This window comes from Podarcis vaucheri (genome assembly GCF_965113315.1).
Source record: "Podarcis vaucheri genome assembly, chromosome: 7".
Lineage (NCBI taxonomy): Eukaryota > Metazoa > Chordata > Lepidosauria > Squamata > Lacertidae > Podarcis > Podarcis vaucheri.
The window spans coordinates 35396503-35419489 of record NC_138765.1 but is presented as its reverse complement, the minus strand read 5'-3'; the positions used below and the strand labels follow the sequence as shown (position 1 = coordinate 35419489).

The window sequence follows — 22987 nt, the reverse complement described above, 5'->3', positions numbered from 1 at the left end:
GAAAAGTCTTAATGGAACTTTGCCACCATTTGCTTGTGCAGCGGTTGGGCCTGATGTCATCACATGATGATAGTGAGGCTGACTTGAGATCTAGCAGGTCAAGTCACGTCAAGTCAGCCCTTCCCCATTCCCATAATGCCCTGCTTTAGGGTTTTATGCAAGCTGCCACTTGAGGTGGAGGGGATCCCACTTGCACCACTTTCACCCAACAGGCAAATTGGGAGCTCTGTTACCTGTGGAGTGACACCTCTTAAACCGGCTCCTCCCCGCCCAATGCAGAGGGGGTTGTGATTACAGTGTTAGTTGATTAATCAATGAGTTTCAGTTTATAATTTGTGAGACTGCTAGTGAAGGGCACATGCGCTTATTAACTGGTAGAAAAATGGATATGATCAACAGTTTTTTCAGGTTGCAGTCACTGGGGGAGTAAGCTCCACTGAATACAATGGGTTTTGCTTCTGAATAGGATTCTGCTGCATATTGATTGACAGCTGCCTTTTGTTGCTAAGATGATTTTTTCTACATAACACTAAAACTTTCCTCAACCTTTCTTTTTACTATAATGACAAAGTGACTTAAATAAGGAGCTGTCCATAATTTTAAAAAATAAAATAAAATTGTGTGACCATGTAAATATCAATGTGAGGTAGCAAGTAGAGTCACATTAAATTGAGTGTACAGTCTGACCACTTTAGATTTTGCATCTGTATTACAGATACAGAAAAGGGCAAAAAACACTATAAGAGCCTCTCTCTTGCCCTGCTGCTTTATTAATGTCCAAAAAGAAATCAGAGAAGAGGCATTTGTAATGGAAACGAGCGCTTTGATCAGTTTATTATACCTACATTACAAACCCAAATGTTTCAGTTAATGCCTTTTAGCCTCATGTATGAATTCCTGTTCCTGGATCCAATAAAGCAGAAAGCTTAGCTGCCAAATATAGATCCATGGTGGGATTTACGACAGTTCCCACTCCTCCCCCATACTCTCCTAGTCTTATATTTAAAACCATTTTCTGTTTGAATCTATTTGTTCTATAATTTACTTCTTTTAGGAATTGTCTGGGTCAACAGTCAAACTCCTTGGAACTCAGACTCACGGTGATGAAATGTTCACCTTGGGGAAGCTCATAGAACTGGAGGATTCATCAGATGACGAGGTGCACATTACTAGATCCCATTCAGTATATATTTCCCTCTTACATTGCAGCATGATGAAATAACTGAGTAGAATGATTAGCAGCTGACAGCAGTAAAGGTTAAGATAGTTGAGGAAGCTCCTTTTTAATGAAGATGATTGGATAGGAGTTTGCAATAAGTTTCAGGCCTCTTTCTGCTTCGTAGTGATGTCAAGAGCTTATTAATTTGTTGGAAGCCGAACTTGTCTCTGGTGCCAGTCATGCTGCAGAGGCTGTGTGAAAGGAGAATGTGACTGATACCTCTCAGCACTGAGCTGGCTAAAGGGAGTATTTGTTCATCCATCCCTTTGTTCATTGTTGCGTTTTTTAAATCTTGCCTCTGGTGTCAAGTGGATTGCCTTGTTGAAAAATCCAGCAAAGCAAATGTCATGCAACAAAAATATCCCCTTTTTAAACTTCCTTTCTTGCTATCCTTGCTGCTGAAATATTATTATTATTCATTGAAATCTGCATGCAGCCATTCAGTCATAGATCTCGAGGAAGTTCACAACACAAAAACACAATATAAAACCCACAAAATATGTAATATAAATAAGAACAAAAACAAACCAAGTATCTTCCCAGCAGATTTAAAAGGGTATCAGATGTTAATCAACCAAAGGTTTGATTGAAGAGGAATGTTTTTGTCTGGCGTCTAAAGGTGTATAATGAAGGGGCCAGCCATATCTCCTGGGGGAGAGCATTCCACAAAATGGAGAGCCACAACAGAAAAGGCCTGTTCTCATGTTGCTACCCTCTGGATCTCATGAAGGAGGCACAGGAAGAAGGTCTTCAGATGATGATCTCGGTTTGGGTAGGTTCATCTGGAGAAAGGTAGTTCTTGGGATATTGCGGTTCTGAGCCATTTAAGGCTTTATAGGTCAAAACCAGCACTTTGAATTGGACCCAGAAGCTAATTGGCAGCCAGTGCTGAAACTATCTTGCACCAGTGAGCAACCTGGTTGCCAGATTCTGCACCAGCTGAAGTTTCTGAATCATCTTCAGAAGCAGCCCCATGTATTACACACATTGCAGTAATCCAGGCTAGAGGTTGTCAGAGCATAGACAACAAAACTTAGGCTAAGTGGATGGGAAGGATCACAAGGGGAGAAACCCATCTCTGCACTTCTCCCCCTTAGAAACTTAAAAACCATTCCGAGTGGAAAGCTATAGACCAGCAATATTACTGACAGATTGACTTAGGAATGCCAAGAAAGGCACCAAGTTGTCAATTCCTATCATAGACAGAAGGTATCCTGTTGGTGAGATGGGTAAAGAGAATATGAAGTATTGTACCATTTCTATTTTGTCAGTTTGATTAGTTATTTGTGCAGCACTCACACTGCTTTATCTGAAAAGAGAAATTTAACATAATGAGCAGATCAAGAATCCATTTATTTTCAATTAATTTTTAATTAAGAGAATTTCAGTTTCACAGAAGAAAGTGAAAAAAGAAAAAGAAGAAAAAGTGCAAAGAAAAATAAAAAGAATAAAAAATTTACACCCACCCACCCACTGTAGAGATATAGAGTAGGGTATAGCAGAAATAATAATAATAATAATAATAATAATAATAATAATAATAATAATAATAATAATAATTTATTTATACCCCGCCATAGCCGGGCTCAGGACGGCTAACACCAATAAAATTACAGTAAAAACATAATAGGAAAAAACTAATTTAAAATCCAGGTTAAAATGCAATTTAAAATGTAGCCTTATTTTAAAAATAGCCCATAGATCAAAAACCATAAGGGGAGGGAAAAAAGGGTCAGACTGAGTCCAAACCAAAGGCCAGGCGGAACAGCTCTGTCTTGCAGGCCCTGCGGAAAGATGTCACGTCCCGCAGGGTCCTAGTCTCTTGTGACAGAGTGTTCCACCAAGTCGGGGCCAGTACTGAAAAGGCCCTGGCCCTAGTTGCGACCAATCTAACCACCTTGCAACCTGGGACCTCCAACCTCCAAAATGTTGTCATTTGTGGACCTTAAGGTCCTCCACGGGGCATACCAGGAGAGGCGGTCCTGTAGGTACGTGGGTCCTAGGCTACATAGTGCTTTAAAGGTCAAAACCAGCACCTTAAACCTGACCCTGTATTCCACTGGGAGCCAGTGCAGTTGGTAAAGCACTGGATGAATGTGATCCCGTGGCAAGGACCCCGTAAGGAGCCTTGCCACAGCATTCTGCACCCGCTGGAGTTTCTGGGTCAGCTTCAAGGGCAGCCCCGTGTAGAGCGAGTTACAATAATCAAGCCTGGAGGTGACCGTTGCATGGATCACTGTGGCCAGATCAGGGCGAGAGGTAAGGGACCAACTGCTTAATATGGCGGAGATGGGAAAATGCCACCTTTGCTGTGGCTGCAACCTGCGCCTTCATGGAAGGGAGGCATCAAAGGTTACACCCAAGCTCTTGACAGAAGGCGCTGGCACTAATTGAGCCCCCACAATATAATCAGTTACACTTGCATTTTTCTATAGATATGTAAGTACTGTTATTGTCATAATATATATATGATTGTTGAGAGCCTACTATATCCTGTATAAATTATTTCCAAATGTCAATATATTTCTCCAAATGAAGTCTGTGTCAATAAGCAATCCGTTCATATGTTGTGAGCGCTGTCATGTCTTCAGTCCATCGATTAAAGGGGACCATATCTTTATTCTTCCAGTTCATCAATACCAGTCTTGGCCATGGTTAGGGCTCATAGAAGGAATCCGTTCAGCAAAAGGTCTCTTACTTTATCAATTTTTCCTGATTAAAGGTCCAAAGAAACCAGTAACTTAGTTCCATTTTTCTTCCAACCATCCTCACTGCAATTCCCACAGCACAAGGAAAGCCAAGGCAACTGTGCTCTTCTGCTACCAAATAGTAAAAATGAAGGGAAGCTGTATTCAGAAACTGTCATTCAGCACAAGCCTTTGAATTTCGGTAAGTTGCTGCTTATTTATTGAACATTTATTGCTTTTAGCCATCAGTCCCCATGGATGGGCAAAAGGTAAAATCGACAGGTAGACATCTGGGCGCTTTACAGTAGATCCGTAAAATCCAACTAAAAATAATTCTGTATCATGGCTGGGCTTTCGCTAGTTGCATATCGGTTTCTGTGTTCCTCTTGTAAAATATGAATATTGATTTGTTAACAATGTATATAAGAGTTCTTGTTCATATACCTGATTTGCCACGACACAGACACAGATACAGATATATATTCCTATATGCAGATTATTCTAGTGTATGGCTTTTGAGACACAATAGATAATTGATTCCATACACTAGCCACAATTTTACGCCTGACTCTGGTTGGTGGATATTGGAGTTATCCAATGGAGATATAGCAAAAATACAGAATAGCAGAATAGAGCTCACAAGGCTGAAGTCTTCCCTCTCACCAGTGTTACAAATAATGAATGAATGAATGAATGAGGAAGACACAAATCTATGGAGAATAAAAGCTATGTAGCCAGGATGTCTTATGTTTGCCCTCCACTGTCAGAGGCAGTATGCCTCTGAATGCTACTGGTTGGAAATCGCATGAGGCGAATGCAGTTGCACTCAGGCCTGTGACTTCCCATAGGACCTTTGGTCTGATCCATTGGGGCTCATAGGTAATAAAGGTAAAGGTAAGGGACCCCTGGACAGTTAAATCCAGTCAAAGGCGACTATGGGGTGCAGCGCTCATCTCGCTTTCAGGCCAAGGGAGCCGGCGTTTGTCCACAGACAGCTTTCCAGGTCATGTGGCCAGCATGACTAAACCGCTTCTGGCGCAACAGAACACTGTGACGGAAACCAGAGCGCATGGAAATGCCGTTTACCTTCCTGCCGCAGCGATACCTATTTATCTGCTTGCACTGGTGTGCTTTCAAACTGCTAGGTTGGTAGGAGGGGGCTCATGGTATCACTGTGCACAGTGCTTTATGTGGTAAAAAAGCTGTGTACACGACATGTATTTAAAAAAACAACTTCCCCAAAGAATCCTGGGTACTGCAGTTGTAGCAGAGCTGCAGTTCCCAGCACCCTTAAACTACAGTTCTCTGGATTTTTGGGGGGGTGGGGTGGGGAAGTCATGTCCTTTAAATGTTCATTAAATAGATGCTTTATATGTAGCCCAAGAGGATAGGGCCCTGCAATCATAACTTCTGGAAGGGTTCCTATCCCTGCTCAGTTAGAGCTCACTAGCTACAGATTTGTGTGTTCTATATAGCTCAGACATTTCAGTAACCAGTTCAATATTGAAATGTTATTTGATAAATCCCAGGATATTTTCAGACTGGTGAAGGGCTTGTTGAGTCCATGAGGTGTTACAAAACCACCTGTTGGTGTCCTAGAGTCAGAAGGTTTTCTCAGGGCAGAATGTTCTTTTCTTTTTTTAAAAAGCAGCAACTGAAAAATGCTTATAGTACACTTTGTCTGAAGCAGTTAAGGGTTGTGTGCTCAAATAGTTTCAGCTCTGATGCTTTTCTAAGTGTAGAGAAAGCTGTTGGCAGTGTGGCTTCCCTGGGGAAGGAGCTGTGAAGAGGGCAAGTTCTTTATTTCTTGAATGTTTTATCACAGCACTGGCTGTAACCAAAGCAAGCCCATCATGGGTATCAAACTGTTGAGAGTCCTGCTATGCCCAGAACAACAACTGCTATGACACATTGTGGCTCACACTTTTTTACATTCTGTGGATATTTTAAAATTTACTCTAGGACTGAGGCTAGTACTTTGGAGGGGAAATAAACTCAAATTTTGATTTTAAAGTGCTGCAGTTCAGCAGCTGGAGTACATTAGGCAAATTAGACAGTGTTGATAAAAAACACAATTTGCATTTTTGCTGTGGTAGCAAAATGTTCCTTTTTATCTCTTGGTGGTTCCAAGTACTGTGGAATGAAAGCAACAGCATTTCACAACATCTTCACAGCTCTAGACTCCAGGGTCTGCTCATGCTGGCTACTTCCCCCTCCTTTTTATAGGCTATATCAATGAATGTTCAGATGTTAACAATGGGGAAGTGCTCATGTAGCTGACCATCATGCAGTCATCTTGTAGCGCCTCAGTGGCAACAGGTGTTAGCTTGAGGGTGAATTGCATTTAACCAGCAATACAAAGGTGTTGTATAAAACAAGCACAGCCTGGGGCAGCAGTGGGGGAAAATAATATTTGCGCTTTGAAACAAAATTGTGGGGCCATTACTCCCCAAAAAGGATTGTTTATACAAGTTCTAATTATATAGTTCTATGATATAGTTTGCTTTTGGCTGCTGATTACTAGAGAGCAGTCTTCAGCTGGGAGAAGAAAATGAGTGTTGGCTGTTTTGAGTGCATGTGTGTTTCTCACTTCTATAACTGAGAATGTAGCCATTGATTTTTCAGAAAAGCTTAACCCCTTAAACAGATGGGGAACAATTTTTGTTCCATTCTAGGCAATGTTCTGAAGGCCAGTGGTAGGTGGAGCCGGAGGCAAAACTGGGCAGAGCAACAAATAGAAATTTTACCTTTGTACTGTAGACGACTTTCTCCACACCCCCCCCTCCATCAAGAAAAACAAGGGGCACATAGTTCAAGCACACCAGGCAAAAATGCTCTTGTTTTAAAGTAAGGCCAGTGATGGGTGTAGTCTGGAGAGTTCCAAGGGTCATACAGAGAGGTCTGAAAGGCTACATTTGGCCCCCAGGCCTGAGGTTCCATACCCCTGCCTTAAAAGCAGGCAGTACTGAGTCTTCATATAATTTCTGTTCTGTAAGTTCCTTTGGGAGAATGTTGGAAGATCTGAAAGTTCTTTCTTTTGCTCTAAGATGATAATAGGACAAGGAGGAATAAGAGACGCCAGGGACCTAACAAGGCACAAGCTCCAGTTCACAGTTCTCAGCTGACTCAGGAACAAAGTCGTTGTAAGGTTGTGGATGCCTTGAGGGAAGCTCTTTTGAAAAGGTAAAAATGCCTGGACATCTCAGTCTACACAGGAAAGGAACATATGTATGAGTCTTGATTGTAAGGTGGTAAAGGTAATCTGAAACATTTGTAGCATTATTCTTTTTATCCCACTATTCCTTCAAAAAGTACAAGACATGATACATATCATGATATCCCATGATATCCTCACAATGGCCCAAGTCAATAACTAGCAGTTATACAGTGGTGCCTCGCAAGACGAAAATAATCCGTTCCGCAAGTCTCTTCGTCTAGTGGTTTTTTCGTCTTGCGAAGCAACCCTATTAGCGGCTTAGCGGATTAGCGCTATTAGCGGTTTAAAGGTAAAGGTAAAGGTACCCCTGCCCGAATGGGCCAGTCTTGACAGACTGTGGGGTTTGTGCGCCCATCTCACATTTATTGGCCGGGGGCCAGCGCTGTCCGGGGACACTTCCGGGTCACGTGGCCAGCGTGACATCGCTGCTCTGGCGAGCCAGAGCCGCACACGGAACGCCGTTTACCTTCCCGCTGGTAAGCGGTACCTATTTATCTACTTGCACCCAGGGGTGCTTTCGAACTGCTAGGTGGGCAGGCGCTGGGACCGAACAACGGGAGCGCACCCCGCCGCGGGGATTCGAACCGCCGACCTTTCGATCGGCAAGCCCTAGGCGTTGAGGCTTTAGCCCACAGCGCCACCCGCGGTTTAGCGGCTATTAAAGGCTTAGCGGCTTAGCGGCTAAAAGGCTATTAGCGGCTTAGCGGCTTAGAAAAAGGGGGGGAAGCGAAAAAAAATGGCAAGACTTGCAAGACGTTTTCGTCTTGCGAAGCAAGCCCATAGGGAAATTCATCTTGCGAAGCGCATTGAAAAACGGAAAACCCTTTCATCTAGCGGGTTTTTCATCTTGCGAGGCATTCGTCTTGCGGGGCACCACTGTACCACACTGGCATTACACATTTATCCGTTGCATTGAGATGTTGTGGACTCTGGGCTTGGCCCACTGACCAGTTTATTTGTGAAAGTGCAGACATGTTTGCAGATCAGCCCTTGTGTGGATGCCCTGTCTAGGTAAATCAACACATTCCTTGCCTTCTGTGTTTCAGGTTGGATGATTTGCCTGACCTGTGTGTACAGAAAAAAACAGTCATGAAGATAGCAAAGAAAGTGGAGCAGGAGATTTTCAAACGGTTTTGCTGTGTTGAACAAAACTACAAGAACAAGTACCGCAGTCTGCTCTTCAATTTAAAATCTGCAGAAAACCAGGTCAGAAAAACAAAATGAAAAAGCACACAAAACTCTTTATTTGCCTCTTGATATTTTTAATGGGCAGTATGATTCTCCTTATTAAGCAAAGATTGTAAATCGCAGTGAAAGATAGACATTTCCCCCCCTATGTTTTGTTGACTTGTACCCTTTGTTACACTTGTCATCAAGTAATCTTTATTCCCTATCTAGGGTTGAAAGATGTGTCTAGCCATCACTGTTATTTTTTAAATGGGCTGTGCTAGTAAGGTATCCTTGACTATGCAAAATGGCTCACCCTCTCAGCCTTTTTTTAAACAACCTGCAAAAGGTTGCTGCTGTGGATTGATTTATTGTTATTCTAATAAATAGTCTTTCCAATGAGGATTGCTTGTTTCACTTTATTTCAGTACCTCTTCCGCAAATTAATACTTGGGGAGATTACCCCCAAGAGACTAGTTCAGATGAGCTCCTTTGAGATGGCACCCCCAGAACTAGCAGAGTGGAGAGCCAAAGAGAACAAACGTGTAAGTAATCATTTTATGCCCACGAAAAGGCAATGCAGAGCTAATCGGTTTCCAGTTTGGACCCCAAAGTTGTTTCTGAGTCAGCAGCTTGCTCTGTGCTTATCTGACGGCAGTTTACTTACTAGAGAAAAATATGTCCTAATAGAAGCCCAGTGGTGGGACATGTTTGGCTTTATTTTTCCATGTGTATCCTAGCCTTAGGACTCTTTCACACATACGCAGTGGCAAACCTGTGCCACTGAGTGTATGCTTCAGGTCATAGCCAACCCTGGTTCCATAACAAGTGTATGTGTATGATACTATCTTGGTAAACACATGTTTATTGCATTTGTGCATTATATATCAAGTGTAAGCCCAAAAGCATTATATGTGAAGTGGCCCCCCAAAGTGCATATTTAGAGCCATGGCTACATCACTGTGCTATTTGCAGGCGCTGGAAATAATAGAGAGAGAGGAACAAGAAGCACCAAGGTGTTGCTCTGCAAAATTCAACCACAAAGGAATTGTAGAGATAGAGAGAGAAGCAGAAGAGGACTTGATGTTCCAAGAAATATTTGTGAGTAGATAGCGATGTTCAGACAAGCACAACCAACTGAGCATACACTGTGCAAATCATTTCATGCTCAAGGAAAAATATACAGGTGGCTGAGATCAACCAGATTGCATGAAGCAGGCATTTGAGCTGCATGTGATGAATTTCTGACACAGGTTTCTGTGCAGTTTGTTGGGCAGTGGAGAACTACTTAACTGCACCACTTCCTTGAGTCCAAGCAGGTGCAGCAAAAACAGAGCCTAAATGTGGCCCTAGACTTTTGCCCTGCTTGTCATTAAAATTTCCTGTAATCACTATAAAAGAAGAGCAATGGGTTGCACTTGCCTGTACTGCAGAACCTGCGTAGGGACCCTGGGGGTGCAGGTCTTAAAAGTAATGGTGCACCTTACACTACAGTCCCTTAGACTTTTTGTTAGTAAGTTTGATTATGCTTTCAGTAGTGCTTTGGTTAGAGCCTGTTCTGGATAGGATCAGAGAGCCGCATAATTTGCCAGATGCTGTAAAGGAGTCAACAATAGCTCTTATAAGTGCTGCAAACTTTAAATTGGCTCTCTCCCCCCCCCCCCCCCCCGATTAATTGACTGTTGAGACTAATTGTAGTCAGTGAAACCAAAAATTAAGGGCCCAGTAACTTGCCACCTTGCATTATTTTTAGGGATCACAGTCACCCAAAGAGGTGAACCATAGTTCTGAGGTTCCTAGAGTATCTGTGAGAGACCCAGATGATGTTCAGCGGAATCGTTCTGAGGATCCCAACTATCTTAGTTGTTTTGGTAAGTTACCAAACTTGTTAAGATTCTGCAGCAAAAAGAGGGATTGCTTTTTTGGACCACTGAATTAAAGATTCCAGCCATTCTTTATAAGACTGACCTTCTGAGTTTGGAGTTTTGTTTTTGAAGAAATAATAAATAAAAACTCACAAAGTCAATCTTCAAATCCAAGCAGCAGTAGAAAAATCTTGGGCCTGCCAATTAAATTTGACAATGGAGTAAAAGTATTATTGAAAATTGATTCAGAATCTTTTAATGTGGGGGGAAAATAGCACTGTTCCTTCTGGCTTTCTAGGACAAATTACTGCCGGCGGTGAGCAGGGATTTAAGCCACCTACGTACAAGCACACTTTAAAACAGAAAGCAAATGCCACCAAACATTGGCACCCAAGCACCATGTACTCAGAGGAAGGAGAAAGGCCTCTGCGTGTGGACAGGTCTGTATAATTCATATTTCTCAACCCACAGAACTTTAATATTGATGATAGAAACCCCATAAATAACGCAACACTTTAAAAAATGATACATTAAACCTTAAAAGAAATAAGTCAGTCTGAGATGTGTGAAGCTTTGTTCATTTGGTGGATATCAACAGTTACTTTTAAGCTTTAGCAGTAACTCAGGCATGCATTGCCATTTCCCCTTCATACAAGGGTAAGAGGAAAATTTCCATTGAATAGCCTTTTAGAGAGAAATGAGATAATAAAGCACAGCATATCTAGATTTATAGGAGAAATGTGATTCTTACTCTTCTACCACCCATCCAACAGATAGAAGAAGAAAAATTCTGAGACTTAGTCTGGTGTTTTTGGAATCTTTGTGGTTGTTGGCTGTCGTATTTGGTATCAGTATGTCCTCTGTTATTGGCTGAGTTGTTGAGGAATAGTTCTGAACGTTCTGACTTAACAAAAGTTTAAAAAACAATGATCCACAGAAACAGATGGCTTCCATTGCAATAACTTCCAGAGGGGTACTTTTGTTAGTCTTTTAAAGTGCTTTTTTTCTTTTCTTTTCAAGAGACTAATAAATTTATTATGGTGTTAGTTTTCATGGATTAGAGTCCACTTCATCAGATGCATTGCAATACCTCTCAGTTTATATGTGTCGGGGGGGGGGGGGAGTGAGAGAGTATAACAACTGGAGTTCATTGGTAAGGAAGTACAAAAAGTACAGCCTGTGCCAATTTAATTAGAGCTTAACTGTATGCAAACACTATGAAACATTACAACAATTGGTGATAACAGAATCTGCTTAGCATTGCTGAGTAAAATAACACCTGTAGTTGGACCTGAAACAATTGTCTCTATTCAGGCCCAAATGAACTAGAATCAAATTTCTTGATAAATTGTAACTCGGCCGTTTCATGTTGGGATTTCCCTTTGAAGTTCCTTTGTTCAGGGATAGCTACCTTAAGGTCCACAACAGAGTGTCCCGATAGCTTGAAATGTTCTTCCCCAGCCTTGCCGATCCCGCTTTGAGTAGCCAATAGCTGCACTCTTTGGGATAGCTAGCAGCGAGAGGAGCAGGAGGAGTAGCAGGCTCCATTGACCACATTCCTTTGTGTCTGTTTGGATTGGACCCAATAAAACAAGCAGTTGAAAAGAATGACATTTAAAAACAGTTTTTAAAACAATAAAACCAGAAGTTCAGTTCAGAGGAATGCTTGCGTAAACAGGTGTGTCTTCAAGAGCTGGCAGAATGCCAACATTAGGAGACATTTCCTAAGAGCTATTTGATGGTGGAGCGTGCATCTGGAAGTGGCGAGTTCTTCTTTTCTGTAGGTATTTAAGCACAGTGGATAGCCATCTGTTTGGGATGTTGTAGTTGCAAGATCCTGTATTGCAGATCCTACATTGAGCCCTGGGGGTTGGACTAGATGGTCTTCGAGGTCTCTTCCAGTTCTACGATTCTGAACAGAACTGGATTTGCATATTTCCTCATATCTTTTAGCCCAATCTCACCTCACATTCCAAAGAAACATCGACGAGTGGAGAAGCAGCCCAGGAACTCTGCCATCTGGGAAGGAGTCATTCACATGTTCAGTGTGAAGCAATTTGTGGCAAAAGCATATCCTGTTTCTGGATCCAGCTGTAATCTGTCACAGGTATGAGCAGTGGTGGCTGGTAACACTTTGACTTGGTAGTGCTGTGTCATAGTCCCATTGCCAAGCAACAGCGTGCAGAGCTTGGTGGAGTGCGAGCCCAAACAAACAGGAAAGAAGAGTCTTTGGGATGCACCTGGCAGAGTCAGCATACAGAGTGAACTCCGTTCCAAGGGTTGGGCAAACAGCAATCCACATAGACAATCCAGAGGTTGGGGAATCAGATGAACACGAAGCCAAGGGTCCAGACGGGGAGCAGGAAGCAGCAAGGTAGGGCCAGGAACCACAGGCTTCGTTTCCAGCCTCTGACTGCTGCTGAGAGCTCTGCTTAAGAAGGCTGGAGCCAGCTGGTTCTCATCAGTGCCTTCTCTGTGTCTTTGAAGGCTGATTAGCTGCAGGTGGAGTCACTCTGCCTTCTCCCCCTTCAGGCTGCTGTTCAGCAGGAGAAGCTGACTCCTGGCCCATGGCAGGTTGCAGTTTTTAACCTTGCTTCATCACAATAGGACTCATACAACACTTATTTAAGAAAGTGTGCCATTACAGACGTGCATATTGCCACCGTCTCCTTGATGGAAAACACCCATTATTCTTTGCACATCTATGGACATGGGAAGAGCTGCTAAGCAAGAGGGCTGAAGTAATAATAATAATAATAATAATAATAATAATAATAATTTATTATTTGTACCCCGCCCATCTGGCTGGGTTTCCCCAGCCACTCTGGGCGGCTTCCACAGAAACCAAAAAACACTAAAATATCATACATTAAAAGCTTCCTTGAATAGGGCCGCCTTAAGATGTCTTCTGAATGTCAGGTAGTTGTCCATCACCTTGACATCCAATGGGAGGGCATTCCACAGGGCGGGCGCCACCACCGAAAAGGCCCTCTGCCTGGTTCCCTGTAGCTTCGCTTCTCGTAATGAGGGAACCGCCAGAAGGCCCTCGGCGCTGGACCTCAGTGTCCGGGCAGAACGATGGGGGTGGAGACGCTCCTTCAGGTATACTGGGCCGAAGCCATTTAGGGCTTTAAAGGTCAACACCAGCACTTTGAATTGTGCTCGGAAACGTACTGGGAGCCAATGTAGGTCTTTCAAGACCGGTGTTATGTGGTCTCGGCGGCCGCCCCCAGTCACCAGTCTAGCTGCCGCATTCTGGATTAGTTGTAGTTTCCGAGTCACCTTCAAAGATAGCCCCACGTAGAGCGCATTGCAGTAGTCCAAGCGGGAGATAACTAGAGCATGCACCACTCTGGCCAGACAGTCCGCGGGCAGGTAGGGTCTCAGCCTGCGTACCAGGTGGAGTTGGTAGACAGCTGCCCTGGATACAGAATTGACCTGCGCCTCCATGGACAGCTGTGAGTCCAAAATGACTCCCAGGCTACGCACCTGGTCCTTCAGGGGCACAGTTACCCTATTCAGGACCAGGGAGTCCTCCACACCAGCCCGCCCCCTGTCCCCCAAAAACAGTACTTCTGTCTTGTCAGGATTCAACTTCAATCCATTAGCCGCCATCCATCCTCCAACCGCCTCCAGGCACTCACACAGGACCTTCACCGCCTTCACTGGTTCTGATTTGAAAGAAAGGTAGAGCTGGGTATCATCTGCATATTGATGGACACCCAGTCCAAACCCCCTGATGATCTCTCCCAGCGGCTTCATATAGATGTTAAAAAGCATGGGTATCATTTTCAGACAATATTGATTGCATATCTCTTATTTAGAAATTAAGGCAGACCTCACAGCATAAGTTTGTGAATTCGTGCATTGATTACAGCTACATATCCATTTCCAAAGAACTAAAGAAACATGCAAAAAGTTTTAAAATGTGAGGAACACTTGCTTCCAGTTGCATGCAGTTATCCTCACCCCAAATCAATTTTAACTTTTCATTATCCAAAACACATTTTTTTCTAAATTAAAAGAATCCTTACCAACACCTGCTGCTGCTTTTAATGAGTGAGTACAGGGAAATGGTTAATGCACAGTTTGTTGCAATACATACACAAGCTATCCACCATTCTCCCAGGAAATTCACAGAAATAAATGCAAAGTGACCAAGTTAAAAAATAGATATTTTTAAAGGAGAACAACGCACACTGTGCCTGCTGTTTCTTGCTTGGTTGCTCTCTAGCAAAGTCACAAAACAAAATACTAAAGTAAAAAAGGCTCCTTGGGGAAGGGAACATGTTAATTCTCTGGTTACTAAAGTCCAAGGTTTTTTTTGAGCAGGAACTTGGTTCCCTTACCTTTTAAAAATGAATTAACTATTTTTGGTCGGGAGGGGGGTGGCCGTCCTGAAATGATATACACCCAATGCCTGAGCCAAAAATCCGCCTATATCTCTAATCAATAAAGTTGTGGCCATTTCTTTCTTTTTAAAAAAATCATTATTATTATTCTTCCAGTAAGAACATCCAATTAATAAATCCATCAAATTATAATCCAATTAAAAATAATAAAATAAAATAAAAAACAGCCAAATTACAATCCAAATTGTTAATTATTTTTATTTTTTCATTTTTATTTTTTCTGGGCTTCCCATAGTCTGGACCTCTGAAGTATATCTCCAATATTTTCATTTCTGCCTTCTTCTTGTTGTTTTCATATTTTCAAGGTTGTGGCCATTTGTAATCCAGATCATTGTTTGCTTGAGTTTATTAATCACATCTTACATTTAGCCACTGCCCGTGCGTGTGTGTGTGTGTGTGTGTGTGGCACTGGATCCCGCATTAAAGAAACAGACAAGCTTTGTGTTGAGTTCCCCTGCTAAAACCTATGAGGAGATCTGGCCTTCAGGGAAACAGCTCTGAGTTTGCTCAGAACAGTTGTTACAATTTGATAAGGCTGGAACAAACTAGGTCCTCTCTAATCAATGTAGATTGCCTTCATAACAGGAAGGAGGGGAAACTGTTCAGCTAGGGCTCAAAAACTGGCAGTTCTCCTTGAGGAACATGGGAAGGACCTCTTACTATCCAATACTTTTGGATTAAGTGTGGCTAAGTGATACAGAGAGCAGACTGGCCAGAGAAAAGGCGATGGATGGAAATATCTCCAGAGCTTCTCTTGAGTTCAAATGGAAGCATAAAATGTGTGTGGGACAGGGAAGAATGAGTGGCTTTGAAATTGGGGGGGTCCTTTAAAAAAGTGTTTGACATTCTCCTTGGGAGGGTTGTGCCCCAGTAGTCCAAGTGTAAGAGCCTCTACTAGGTATAAGCAGGGCTAGATTAGGTACAGAGCAATACCTCCACATTTCCTCCACCCATTTAAGAACTTTCAGCAAGCTTGCCACTACTCTTATCAGAGCATCCCTTTTATGTTGCTTCTTGGGTGGGATGTGATGACCAAGTCCTAATAGCTCTGGAGGAGGGATAAGCAACTGCTAAATAAGCCTTACTGTCTGTTAGAGCAGCAGGGTAAAAAGAGATGACAAAATAAGGTATCTTTCTACTCTTCCCTGGTTAAGTTGAAACTGATGTTCCAGGGATTCTGATATTGCGACAATAAGTCATAAAGCTGGTGTACTGCACTAAGACAGTAAATTATGAGATGGAAAATCCATCCTTCAAATCTTATTCCTGCCATGAAAGTTTTAGGAAGCCTCCCTGCACTCCCCATCTTCAGTAAGGAGAGAACTGCTGCCCTTAAAACAGCCCTAGGAGGATTGCTAAGATAATGTTCATTCTAGATCTGTTTCCACTAGATCAGTGTATTGTTGGAAAACAAAATTCAATCACAGACATGTGGATTTCTCTTATGATAGTGTTCTTCCTTTATGCTCTTTTGATTCGTCTAGGCCTTACCACATCTTCTACAGGGAAGGGGCTGTATTCTCCCTGAGGATGTCTGGGCCTATCTAGACAGCATATGGCCAGCAAACAGCAAGGTATCTCTCTGAAAGGTTCTTATTTTAATCAGGCTCTGTTGCTTATTTGATACCACAGTTGACCTTGAAGGTTCCCACAGCCCCATCGGGAAGATCCAATGCAGATTTGTGCCTCCTCAGGATCCTCCTTTGTAAAGAGTGGGATTTGGAGCCAAATTGCATGTTATATAGCATCAGCTATGTAGCAGATTTTTTGCTTCTGTATTTACCTTGGTAATTCTGCAGGTGCATGTGTGTCATCTGTATAGGGAAGGTAGCACAGATGCAGCTCTGAACAAAAGTTCTCTCATCCAGACTTTGCTTTTCTGCTGGTTGATATTTCCACTGAGTCCTTGGGTCCAGGGATATATCATTCAAGGATTGTAGTTTTGCTCTGAATTGTTTTAGGGCTGTAGCTTAATGACATTGTTTTAAGGTGTTTGTGTTAGGGCTGGGAGATATCTGGTTTTCAACATCGTGATATATCACCACCTAAGTGTTGTGATATACCAATATATCACGGTGTCTGAAATAAGGCTGGAACTATGTAGAGGTGAACAGTCGGGCTGGGCGATATCTGCTTTTCAACTTTGTGATATATCACCAGCTAAACATTGCATTATACTGATAAATCATAATGTCTGAAATAACAATGGAGCTATGTAGAGGCATTGGCTGGTTTTACAGTTTTTGCCACATTGTGATTTTTGCATAGCACACAGACACACACACATTGTGATTCACAATATATTGTCAGGTCAAAAATGATAAAACCAGTATCATGGTATGGTATTGAAACTGGTTTTGGATGATATATTGCATAGCCCTAGCGCATATCATGATTCATGACATATTGCCCGGTCAAAAACTATGAAACCAATATCACGCTATAGACTTCAAACTGGTTTTGGATGATATATCATCATATTGCCCAGCCCTAGTGTGTTTGTGTGTAAGTAAGTAAGTAAGTAAGTAAGTAAGTAACACCCAGTATACTGCAACACCAGATGCTCAGCATAATTCAAAGAACAGTATGAGCCCTTGTAGCTAGATTAGAAGGTGAATAACATTGCTCTTAGCAATCTAGGGCCTCCTGATAGTTACATCTGTAATTTCTGAGCTAAAGAATAAATTTAGTAATTACTTCTTGCCTTTCCTATACATGCAAATTTGTTCCATCACACAGATGGTGGTGGGGCATTTATAAGGAAAGAAACCCATAGAAAACATCTGAAGGCAGCCCTGTTTAGGGAAGCTTTTAATGTTTAATAAGTTATTGTATTTTAGTGTTCTGTTGGACGCCGCCCAGAGTGGGTGGGTATAATATTTATTTATTATTATTGAAGTACAAGGATTTTATCTTAGTATGTTGGTAGTTCCTAGTAAAAAAAATTCTGTCAGCACCATCCAGAACTCTCTTCTGTTACGCTTTCCTGTTTCCAGAAGTGTTGCAGTTGCACATAGTAAAGGACAAGACTGTGGGCCGGAATAGGTAGGGCTTACAAACACTTTCTGAGGAGGCAGGATCTTTCTTGAACTCCTGTCATCTTCCTGCCTTGATCAGGGAAAGTTCTTTCTCGGAGCCTCTTAATGGCTAGAAGTGAGCAATGTATTGTGGTACTTCAGGTTACGTACGCTTCAGGTTACATACACTTCAGGTATGTAGACTCCGCTAACCCAGGAATATTACCTCGGGTTAAGAACTTTGCTTCAGGATGAGAACAGAAATCGTGCAGCAGCGGCGCAGCGGCAGCAGGAGGCCCGATTCGCTACAGTGGTGCTTCAGGTTAAGAACAGTTTCAGGTTAAGAACAAGACCTCCGGAACGAATTAAGTACTTAACCTGAGGTACCACTGTATACAAAAAAACAAAAGTACAAATAGAAAGAAAGAGATAAAGAATGCAAGAACTAGAAGCTTAATGTGGGAACAGAAGGGCTCAAAGCCTCACATCCACTGGAAACTAAATGCATTCTTCTTCCCTCTCCGTCAGAGAGGCTACAACTGGACTGGACACCACTTGGGAACTCCCAGATATCTTGTGCAGCATCTGATGTCCCCCAACCCACCCCCAGTTGCTGCCAGATGTGGCAGCCTAGAAGTTACCAACAACTATAAAGTGGTAGTAGGGAGCCAGATAAGACACTCCATCTTCAGGCCCTGCCTTCTGGCTTTGAGTCAAACTGCAGCTAGAAACAGTCCAGCATGACCTAACCTTACAGGAGTGGATGTGATTTCCAGGCCCCGGACTTCCCTGCTGCCACCCTTATTCTTGATTGAAGAAATTTTTCATCCCGACCTGACCTGATCTGTAGGGTTGCTTGAGGCCACAGTGGTGCACCAGCGGCAGTAAGTCAGATGGCAGAAGGGAGGTGTTAGGCTTTCTTCCAAAGGAGGTGTGAAAAGCTCTTCACCCACAGAGCCCCTCCTGATCTGGCAGCTGTGTTGTGTGGGCCTGAATGCCCTGACACTTACAAGAAGAGCAGGTGCTCAATAGGCAAAATGTTCCTTTTCATAGGAGCTCTGTACTCCCTGATAATAGCTTCTTTTCTTTTTCTTCCCATGTTTGCGCAGGAGATGGGAGTGATAAGATTCCACCCCAGCTTACCCAAAGGCTTCGACCCTTATAACACTCTGTATTCCTACTTGAACAATAAACAGAGATATGGCATCGTGGACAGCAACCAGATGGAGATATTCATGGTGCCATTAGCAGCTTACCAGCCTGTGCCTTCTAAACTGCATGCATTTGGTGGTCCAGGTAGGAACTGGGAACAAATCTTTCTCCTTTTTCTTGAAGTTCATGGAAGTGGAATTGAACAATTATCATAGATATCTTTCTGGAAAACACACTTTGTGCCACATTAAGTCAATACTCAGATTTTCCTTTCCACTGTAAACTAATATGGCTATTCTACTACAATTTCTTTTCTGCATGAATTTTGTTTGTATAAGCAGTTTTGTTAGATTGGGGGTGGGGAAGACTGAGGAGAGAAGGACATGATAGAGGTTTATAAGATTATTTGTACCGTGGCACAGAGAGGGTAAACGAAAGAGAAATTTTACTTCTCAGCATACAGAAGCTTGTAGAAATCTAATGACACTGATAGGCAGAAGGTGTAAAGGCAAACAAGAGGACTTTTTTTTTAAAAAAATGTTTTTTAGTAAAGATTTTCTGGGCTTACAAAAGTACATACATCATCTCTATTTTCAGATCATAAAGTTCTTTCTACAGATCAGTTATATTCGATGTGAAACTTTGATTTATACATATATAGTTGGGGGAGAAGAGAGTTGGGGAGAAAGCGGGGCGGGGAGAGAGAAGGGGCTAGTAACTTTCATTTTTTCAGTCACGTGGGTAGGTTTTATTTCCATTCATTTATTATTTTCATTGATTCACCAGAGATAACATACTGGATGATGTGAAGAATGACATTTCCCTTGGAGTAACTCAGTGAAAAATACCCAGGCCATGTGCTAATGGCAAGAGTGCCAAGGCTCTGTATATTTGCTACCAAAACAAATCCAAATTTTGGAACTAGGAAACAGATGTTTAGCATATATTATTGCAAAATATCTGCCAGAGAATACAGGCCATGGAAAGAAAATAAGGAGTACACTGAAGGATTCTGGGGCTTCTGAGTCCTCCCTAGATGTTGGCCCTGACTCCAGTATGCGCCTGGAGCTGGTTTGTGTAGCAAATTGGATCATTACTGATTTTGTGGAGCTGCCTGTACTCATTGGAACCGCTGTATGCATATTGGAGCTTCTGGAGTGATGGAGCTTCCCAGAGTTTGAAAATGAATCTTGAATGTTTGGCATATGAGGCAGATATGTGTATGCCCCTCTGAGCAGAATCCTTCAATTGCTGGTCATCTTAAAAAGTCCACTTTTCTGAATTCCTCTGCCATTGGCCTTTTTCATCATGTTATCTGATATGACCTTTGCATGCCTATTCTGAGACATCACAGAATTTGATCATCTGGCTGGAGCAGGATATTAAAATGTATTTGTTGACATTTGGAAGTGGTGGTATCCTTTTATTTCTCATTGCAAAGCGCTAGGGAATCATGTGTCCATTTATCAAGAATGCTATTTCCTAGGACTGATGTGAGGGGATGAAGAGAGGCAGGCAGGGCAGTGGGAAGCACCAAATTGATTGAAGTGATTCCATCATGTAAATGAAGTTTCATAATAAGGATTATTCTACTACATCACTTCGGTCTGTGTCTTAGACACACACCATAAATTTTACATTTTCTAAAGCAGTACACGTCTGCTTTTTTCTAAACAGGTTAGATGATTGCTAGTGTGTTTAAGGACTTGATTTTTTTAAATTATTGAATGATTTGCCCCTCCCCCCACTTTGCTTTTAAAATGTTGGGGTGCATGCTGCAGTCAAATAATTGTAGTTTTCTAGGAGCTAAGGCACCTGTTTTAAGAACAGCTGAGATTCTCATGCTTTTGTCTCTGGGTTGTCACTAGAGTTACAGAAACATGTCATTTCGTTTATTTGCTTTCTTTCTTTCCATAGGGCTTGAGCCATGCCACCCTTCTTTGTTGCTGGGACTAATTCTGCCCAAGAGAACATGTACAGGCAGTTTGGAAACAATGTCTAATCCTTTACCAAAAGCCAGAAGAAAGAATATCACTTTAAAGGACAGCACTGGAGCTGATAGCTTTTCTCTTCCACAAGTGGACACTTGCCAGACATGGCCACCACCACAATTGTCCATAGATAGCCTTCTCTGTGGTAATGAGGGGCCCTTGCTAGTCCTTCCAAGACAAGAGCCTTTAGCAGCTGATGCTGTCTTTGTTCACCCTGAAGAGCTTGGTGGAGAGACATTTCATAGAGATCCTTCCTCTTTGCGGCATGAAGAGGCAGGAAATGAAGCCAACCACTTTCCTGTAGGTGATACTCTTCAGTCACTAAGTAGTTCTTCTTGGGCAGTGGAACAGTGGAACAACTTGAGTCTGGGAATCTTGGGAGCACAGCCACATCAGGACAGGGATATTGCGCAGCTCTGTGGTGATTCTGATCAATCACATATCTGGAAGACTATTGAGCTTCTTTTGTCTTCTGAGCCTGTGTGCCCAGATCAACATGAAGCAGATGGAGCAAACATAATAGATTCCTCATTCTTACAGAGCATCCTTTGTTCTGATGCTTTGCCACCTTGCGAAGTGTCACAGGTTCTATCTTCGCCCCAGATTCCTTGCATTGCATATGTTGCTGGAGAACCCAACTCATTGTTGCAGGAAACTTTATCCCTCATCCAGCAGGTTGAGTCCCATCTCCAGACTCAGGGGCCTAATACACAGATGCCCTAAGAGCCTTGTGGCCCTCAAGGACTAAACTGTAGTCCTTGCAAAATGCAAAGAAAGGGAAAGGTGGCTTTTAAAGATTGTGGTGAGGCATGGCAGCCATCTTCTAATGCAATTAAGAATTTATCTCAGGGAAAAAGCGGGGGGGGGGGGCGGGGGGCGGCGGACGACCTAATATTGGATTTGTGCTTTTCCAACTTTTTAAATATATATTTGCTTTTGTTGTTGTTGTTCATGACTCTCATAATCCTTGTCCTCTGGCAAGATTTGATCAATATTCAGAATGTGCTTGTGGTGAAAAAAACATTATGACCACTGGTGATGATTTTGCAAGCCACTAAGAGGTGAATACTGATGACCAACTTTACTAAGCATTCACGTAACAATTTTGGTCAGTCAGTCAGCTGTATTGTCCTGCCACGGAGAATCTTGCCATGCTTCTGGAGACCCAGTGGGAGAGATAATGTGATCTTCACCTCTTGTTAGGAAGATGATACCACATGGACTGGTTTGCCAAGTAATGTTTGCACACCACTTGTTAAAGGGCCACCTCTATTTTCCTGGAAAGCTTTCTTGCTACCAAATTGGAATCAACAGTCGCAGGTCAATGTATTGAGACTTGGATCTCTGCCAACCATATTGTACACAGCAGGTGGGAATTCTAATGGCAACAACAACAGCATTCAGGTAGGGGGAAATCACATTGGGGAACAGACTGTGTAAGCTGCAAGAGGTGGAAGGTTTATCACCCTCCGTTACCCTTCAAATTGGACTCCCTCGTTTCTAAATGATCAGAGCAGATCTGGGTTTTAAAATAATGCGTTTGCCACTGTGGTTCATCTTGATTGGTTCTGTAAATGGTGTGAGCCTTGGCATGCAAAATTCTCAAACAGTGTCTGTGGCAAAGCTGATTGGCACACCACAAGCACATTTTCAGTATAGCCTGAAAACAAGCATTCTCCAGTATGACTATGCAAATTCATGCTTAATAACTTCCTGAACAAAAGGTTTGATGGTGAGAGATACAAGTGAATAAAGTTCCACTATTTCTGGGGTTTTTTGAAATTAGATGTGGTTGTGTGGGGTAAGAGAGAGTGACCCTAGTGGTAAAAAAACTGATGTTATAAGATGAAAGTTGGGTCGGTACTGGTGTTATCTGCATACTGAATGCGAGCATGACAGATTTTTCTGTTTTTCTGTTAAGCTGTTCATAGCAATAAAAGCGTTGTTAATTGTTATAAGAGGAATTGTCTAGATGTATTGTGTATGAAGAGGTTCAAGGTAGACCCGAAGCTTCATTGAAGTTGCAAAAAGTTACTAAACTTAGTTTCCCAACAACCTGTATCCTGCAGAGTTGGTTGATAGCATTTTGCTAGTAAAATGCAATAGGACCATAAGATTGGGAAGGAATATCTGATCCAAAGTCTTCTTTCTAGCAGCAGGCCTCTCCATCCCCTCCAAAATCAGCTTGTAGCATGCAAAAGCAGAAAGCAAATGTTTCTTCATTAACTTCAGAAAGGCACCTGCAAAACCAATAGTCCCA

At 42.4% G+C, this 22987-nt stretch overlaps 1 protein-coding gene across 8 annotated transcripts in view; it reads left to right on the top strand.

The window, feature by feature from the left end:
- SPOCD1 (SPOC domain containing 1) overlaps nucleotides 1–22685 on the top strand; it is a 28334-nt gene extending 5649 nt beyond the window's left edge. For 5 of the 8 annotated variants that reach the window (XM_082232774.1, XM_082232773.1, XM_082232776.1 and 2 more), the window contains 13 exons: nucleotides 1055–1159; nucleotides 1839–1991; nucleotides 4006–4108; nucleotides 6954–7089; nucleotides 8170–8329; nucleotides 8719–8835; nucleotides 9266–9391; nucleotides 10044–10161; nucleotides 10454–10595; nucleotides 12109–12262; nucleotides 16052–16141; nucleotides 18694–18880; nucleotides 20654–22685. In XM_082232774.1, coding sequence (XP_082088900.1) covers nucleotides 1055–1159; nucleotides 1839–1991; nucleotides 4006–4108; nucleotides 6954–7089; nucleotides 8170–8329; nucleotides 8719–8835; nucleotides 9266–9391; nucleotides 10044–10161; nucleotides 10454–10595; nucleotides 12109–12262; nucleotides 16052–16141; nucleotides 18694–18880; nucleotides 20654–21450 — 2388 coding nt within the window. In that variant the 3' untranslated portion in view covers nucleotides 21451–22685. The remainder of the gene's footprint in view (nucleotides 1–1054; nucleotides 1160–1838; nucleotides 1992–4005; nucleotides 4109–6953; nucleotides 7090–8169; nucleotides 8330–8718; nucleotides 8836–9265; nucleotides 9392–10043; nucleotides 10162–10453; nucleotides 10596–12108; nucleotides 12263–16051; nucleotides 16142–18693; nucleotides 18881–20653) is intronic. The other 3 variants (XM_082232780.1, XM_082232779.1, XM_082232778.1) reach the window with 2 other exon arrangements.
- The last annotated feature ends 302 nt before the right edge of the window (nucleotides 22686–22987 follow it).